At 33.3% G+C, this 6,631-nt stretch overlaps 1 protein-coding gene across 1 annotated transcript in view; it reads right to left on the reverse strand.

Annotated features, from left to right (window-relative positions):
- Positions 1-612: 612 nt before the first annotated feature.
- Positions 613-6,631, reverse strand: part of LOC134845779 (uncharacterized) — a gene marked incomplete in the record, with an annotated part of 6,705 nt that continues 686 nt past the window's right edge. Inside the window, 5 exon segments of the mRNA XM_063862860.1 lie at positions 613-1,422; positions 1,922-2,162; positions 2,335-2,859; positions 3,375-3,464; positions 5,975-6,631. Of these exon segments, the coding sequence (XP_063718930.1) occupies positions 707-1,422; positions 1,922-2,162; positions 2,335-2,859; positions 3,375-3,464; positions 5,975-6,112 (1,710 nt within the window).

Consider the following 6,631-nt stretch of genomic DNA (forward strand, 5'->3'; position numbering starts at 1 on the left):
AACCAATTTTTTCAAATGCAAGGTGCTCAGCGCTGTAAAAAAACCTTGAAAAAGACACAGTTTTTATAGGACTTAGCCAATGTTCTTTTGTGCTTTATGCATGCTCAAGCGGTTTTTATGTGTACCATTAAAATACACCCACATTGCAGCATCAAGTTAGAAAAAATGCAGCACGCATAGACTATTCCCTCCTATCAATCAAATTTTTAATGTCATCACCCAATCACCCATGTCTTTGCTCGTCCATCAACTCTTTATAACAATTCTATATCCCACTTGGTGTAGATGGGCAAAACAATCAGACTATGAAAAAACAGCATCACAAATAATTCACTCTAATTTAGTCAATTTTATTGTTTCGATGAGTTATTTAAATCACCTTTATCTATAAAACTGTACGTATGCCAAATACAAAATCTAATCGAATTTGAGGATCCAATTCTTTTCCCCCACCTGCAAATTCTTATTTGTTCACTTTGTCCGATTTTCGTGAAAATTGACATGCACACTAATTAGGCCATGACAAACATATTTAGTCTTTATAATTAACCTCGTAAAGCCACTCGTTAGACCATAAAATTCATGTTTGAGAGAATTGGGGGGGGGGGTGGAGGGGGGGGGGGGGGTTTGTGAGGAAAAATAACCAAATTTGAAGTTTTGATGAAATTTTGATGTAGATTGGGTTTAAAGGCAACCGTTAGCCTTCTCATTGTGCCGAAGTCGAGCAAACAATTTCCATTGGTTCTTGATTGTCCTTGTTTTCAATTCCGAGCCAGATCAAGAACGACTTGGGAAAGTCATTTTCATTGAGCCTATATGTTTGTTTTTGTTCGAAACACCTTTTAAATGCAGTTTGTAGTACTTGTTGTGGCGAGTACATCAAACAAACAGCCAGTTTATAGAAATTTTCATGCGTTAGGGCAGACGACTTTGGTCCCATATTGACAGCTTCGAAGAAATTGGGTTTAATTTTCTCCTCTGTGAGATTATTGACGTTACGTTGAACGCACTGCTTGAGCTCTGTTTCTTGCGACGAAGTAAGAGGACTTTTGATGTTTTCAAGTTCGCTCAAAATGTCATCCAATATGAAGTTGACTAGACATTCTTTAGCCTCAACAAATTTGTTTTCTTGGAGGAAGGGTATCCATTGGGAACCAATACGTGTCAGAGCGTCGGCAAAGACACTTGGCATGGGGAGCGGTTGCTGGTCCTTCAATGAATCTAGTTGTTTTTGGTTGAGTAGTTCAAATTTTACTTCTTTTGCACCCCCAAAAGCGCTAGATTTCACTTTTAATATAGGCTTGGGGAAAGTATTTGCTACAAAATGGCATTGCAGGTCAACTTCTCTGAATATGCTGTTTTTGAACAACATTTCAACTTCTCGCTTCTTGCATCCTTTGTCGAGAAGGAATGGACCAATGGCTTAAATTAAGATTTTTTTTCAATTCAGTACAAGTGTGGATACAGTTTGCAGCTATCAAAGTTATTAAAAGTTATTAAGTTTAACCTATTATTAGTCAAATCGAAAGTAGTTTCCAAATGAACTGTTTGTTTAATTAATTCTGTCACTTATTTCCCTGCCTCAAAATGTCATTAAAGTTCTCAAAAGTTATGTCTTAATTTTGACATCTAAATATGTTTTACCCAGCGCATGATCCGCTTTTCAAAATAACTAAAAACGAAAAATTACACAGAGTTCTCCATCTAATGCTTCCAAAACATTTATGTAATTTTTTCTCTGAAAAATGAAAAGAGTTCAGACACAATTTTGTATTGATGAAATTTGGTCATTGATGTCATTTTGTCAAAGCATTTCGCTCATCTATTTTAAAAACGTTTCTGCTAGTTAGTTGCTGTTTACAGCCAAATTTACAGCATTTATTTCTTTTTTGGCGTACGGCTAAATAATAAAAAAAATTACCTTCTAGTTCCGCTCTGAACATCTCTGCATTTTGTATATTGTCAAGTTTTGTATAAAACTTGTTAGAATTTCGCAGATAAGATTTACGATCCAATTCTTCTTCAAATTTCCCACACGATATCTTGAGATCAAACTCGTTACCAGTGACAGCTTGTGTGTTATCTTGAATAACCTTCAAATAAACGTCATTCGCGGTGAAGAATTCACCTGCTTTTGATCTGACGCCAAGAGCAGCCACAACCTTGTAAAATTAAACTTTAAAGTAATGAAAGTGCTGAAAGATAACTTTAATTGGGAAAAATTAGATGAAAATCTCAAACATTAGGAAATTTGCTTGTACTTCTGTGATATGACTTTTCTTCATTTTTTTCTTAAACGAACTAAAGTTAAATCTATGGAAACAAAAAACCTACCGAATCATTGATGTCCAGGAACAAACCACTATCAGAAAATACAGTTGTGTTGATTTCGACAGCTCCCGAATGAACGATGACGATGCGCTTTTGAAGACTCTCTCGATTAAACTCATGTCTTAGAAATTCATGCTTTTGGGTTTTCGAGAATGGAAAACTCACTTTGACAGGGCGTAGAAACTCGCAGTCAGTCGGCTGTATTAAGCGAAGAATATCTGTTAGCATTTTACCTTTTCGTTCACATGTGGGAACACCGGTTGAACCTCGAGAGTTCGCGAGCTTTTTGTCCTTTTGTATTTCGAAGTACTTGTCTCGTACTCCAAGGAACTCCATTGAGATAACTCTTTCACCAATTACACACCCTCGAGGGAATTCAACCGTGATAGCAGGTTTGCCATTTTTCTTCATGATTTTGACAGCTTGTTCTTTTGATGTAATTCTTATTTGGAATGTATGCCACTTGTCGTCCTCTGCAGTAATTGAAAGAGTTTCGGGTCTCTTGGCGTCTATAAAGCGTCCTGTCAACTGAATAAAGACACGCATCATATACACAAGAAAACTAATCAAACAGCCAAACTCACCTACATGCGTAGTAAAAATAACTATTCAACTGTCTCATCTGCTGACTATAAATTTTAGAAAATATCATGTTATAATGGAAAAAAGTTCTAAGCGTAGTCACAAAGATATCTTTGAATTTCAATTTTTTTCACCTTGTCGTTTTATTTTTCACTTGTTATTGTGTTCACAATTTGCAGATAAAGATAAAAATCTAAACACTGATGAAAAAAATGGACAGGGCCTCTTTTCAACCTATTTTTTGTAATTATACAAAAAAAACCTTGACATTTATATAATCAATTTTTTTATATACAATTAAGTAGAAAATTGTCCATTTTTCTTTCTTTTTTCTTCAGGAATTTGTGTCAAGGATATGTTCATTGAGTTATTATTCCAAACAACTGAACATTTCTGAAGTCTTGATTAAATTGTATGTATTTTTTAAATTCATTATCATGCAAAACTGATTGTATACTTACCTTATTTGAAATGACAAAATTCCGGCTTCTGTTGGGCGCTTTTTTAGTAGAACTAACGCCATGTGGATCTATCAGCTGGTTGATTGCAACCTTAAACAAACCGTTACGATGGCTGATTGCCCAAAATCATACAATGAGCTTTCTACTTTTTTTATATCTCAAAATAAAGTTGTTTCGAAATTATTTCAATTATTATGGTGATCTGACAACTGCCACGCTTTCTAAAAGAAATTTAGATCTTGTAACACGTATGAGCTTGAAGTTTGCAGAAGTAATCAAGTGAAACAATTTGAAAACTATTTTTGGACTGAAATAAAACAGGACTAATATGTCTGTTTGACACCTATATTGCAAATATCTCTAAAAAGACTTGATAAGATTTTATTCAAAAATGATAGGCATCAAAACACATCTGAATCAAATAACTTGTATAATATTTCGAGAATTTGTTACATTGTAATCAACGTATGACAGCTTAATTTGTTTTCAATGTATACAATCATGTATTTAGAAGGACATAGTTTTTGTCTAAACGAATTAGGATTCACAAAAAAGTATTTAATTAGACTATTTGAAAGAAAAAAATAACAAAAATAGAATGTAATATACTTTCATTTGAGGCATCAACAAAAATATTTAATAACTAAGAAAATGAATTTTAAAATGTTCGTTATGTTCATATTGGCGCAGAAACGTTATGTTTAAAAACTTCCCAATTGGACAACTAACAGCTTCTTAGACAAAAAAGTGTTTAAGGTAAAATGAAAAGAAAAGTTAATCAGATGGGGTGGTTTCGTTGAACAGTCTAAATCTGAATTTTTTCAAACCAGATTTTTCAATTGGTTGAGATATCTATATTGTCGCAAAAAAAAACGATCCTTTTCTCCAAATACTTGTATAATGTATAATGATGTCCCACAGCAATTGGAAGCGCTGTAAAACAACGGGTAGTCCAAAAACTCTTGACTAATGGGATATGGGTTAAACTGGCGGTGCGGTTTCACAGGAAGGAATCATTGTATCTAGCAAGCCTTATTAGGCGGGAGGTCAGTATTGTTTCAATCTCTGCCGAGACTGCCTATAACAATTGAAAGTTTCCTCTCATTTTCGAGTTCGTTCATAAACAAAACAAAACAAGGAAGGCCGGTTGCTGTGAAAGAAGCAGATAGTGATTCGACATATAGTTGAAAACAAAAGAAAAAAGTTTTTTTTTCATCAATTAGCGTCGATTTTAGTGCTTGGTGTGATGAAAGGATCAAACAAAAGCCTAGAATTTGGACCAATTTGACAGCAACATTAACATAAACAATTTGGGCGGCACCTTCTGTAAAAGATGACAAAAAGAAAATAATTATTAGTTTTTTAATTTTAAACATTTTGCTTAATTCTCAGGACGGCGCTTGAAGAAAGACGACTTTTTGAGTTTTTTCAGTAGCAATTGAATCAGTGGTAAAGAGGCGTCAATATGATATAACAATTCACTCAATCAGATAATTGTTTGTGGCAACTAATTTGGCTGACAAAAAAATAAGCCTGTTCGCTGACTTTTGTAATAAAAAAAAAACACCAAAAAACGAGTTTTTCTCAAAATTGAGAAAGCTCATTGAAAATTTTAAAAACTCATTGCAATCACAATTCGAAGTTTTTAAGTATGATTGATCACTCAGCCCACTCCGATGAACATTTGTGGCACCTTTTTTTTGTAGAACGAGAGACAATTAAGTCAAAACAGTTAAGTAAAAAAAATACTACTTTTCTATCAGGGCCAAAACTGTGAATGTTCAGGCTGCCACTTAAGACTGAAGTAGAAGATTGTGCTTTGAAAACCTGTTAAAACGTTTTAAAAAAATTAAAAATTTTAGTTTCCCTTATATTCCCCATATGCGTTTTAGTATGCAGAGTCTTTATCGTTTCGTATCAACTTGGAAATATTTATTTGCCGCAGACAGTTGCTGTACAAAATCAACATAACGCGCATTAGTTTTCAAACACCCATTACCAGTTTTTTAGCAGTTTTTTTAAGAATTTTTTGTGTATTTTTCAAACATAAAATCATCTTAAAGTTAACCTCGACTGTCAAGCTCATGCTCTATTTTAAAGTTGTCAGATTTAATAATCAAAATGTGAAACACCAAAACTTGTTGTCATAAAATTTAGACAGATGGCCAATACGTTCAATAATTCAACACTGTGATATTTTGATAATTTACAACATGTTTATGAGGAAGAATGCCAGATTCAATTGACAAGACTTTTGTATTTAATAATCAATGCATCAGAACTTATTACATTTTAAATTTTGCAACGCGAAATTTTATTAGTTTTTCATCAGTGATAATGAAAAATTTTAATTTTCAAGCTAAGTTATCGGACAACTCGTGCTTAGTTATGGACAGAAGGTTCAATACAAAAATCACCAGTTAATAGACATAATGGCTTGTTTCCTAATGAACAAAAAAGTTCCGTCAGTCTGCTCTGAAAAACCTGGTTTGTAAAAAAAATGTTCTGGACAAGCTCTTTTGTGGTGACTCCTGATTTAAAAAGAAATCCTTTAACTCTGATTAGGGCAAAAGCTGCGAAAATATCATAAAAGGAATTACCCTTGTTTCTCCCAGATGCTTTGCCAGAATCTTCCTCGAATTTGTTCCATATAGAGCACTTGGAGGACAAGACTCCACTTTGTTGTTTTTTCTCACAAAAGAAAACTTTTTTCGAAGCTGAAAAATAGTAAGATCCATTTTTTGAGTTCTAATTAAATGCTTTTTGTGGCTTCAACTCATAAGAATAGAGTTTATATGAAGTTCAATCTTTTCAAAGTGAAGACCTTATAATTCTGATTACAGCAGTCAGTTTAGTAGTAAACAGCTACCCTCCGTTTCTTCTAAACTACTTCTTCTATTTAAGGCCAAAAACATTGAAAAAAAATAAGATCGAATTTAAACAACTAAAAACTTATGTAAAAAAAATAAGATCGAATTTAAACAACTAAAAACTTATGTACTAATTTAAACAACTAAAAACTTAACTAAAATATCCCGGAGGTCTTCCCGTGAGTTCACTGAGAGGACCAATATTGAACTCAACATTAGTTAAATTATCTTAAGTTACATTCATAAATCAGAAGGGCGGATATTTAGTGCTTTTATCACCATACAAAGTTTAGAAATAGGCTTATATCCTTGTATGTTCATAAATTAGGCTTACATTGTTCTTAATTTGTCGAATAACTTTGAACATACCTTTGCGCTCGCTGGGCA

Source organism: Symsagittifera roscoffensis, chromosome 5 (assembly GCF_963678635.1).
Source record: "Symsagittifera roscoffensis chromosome 5, txSymRosc1.1, whole genome shotgun sequence".
In the NCBI taxonomy this organism is placed as follows: domain Eukaryota; kingdom Metazoa; phylum Xenacoelomorpha; order Acoela; family Convolutidae; genus Symsagittifera; species Symsagittifera roscoffensis.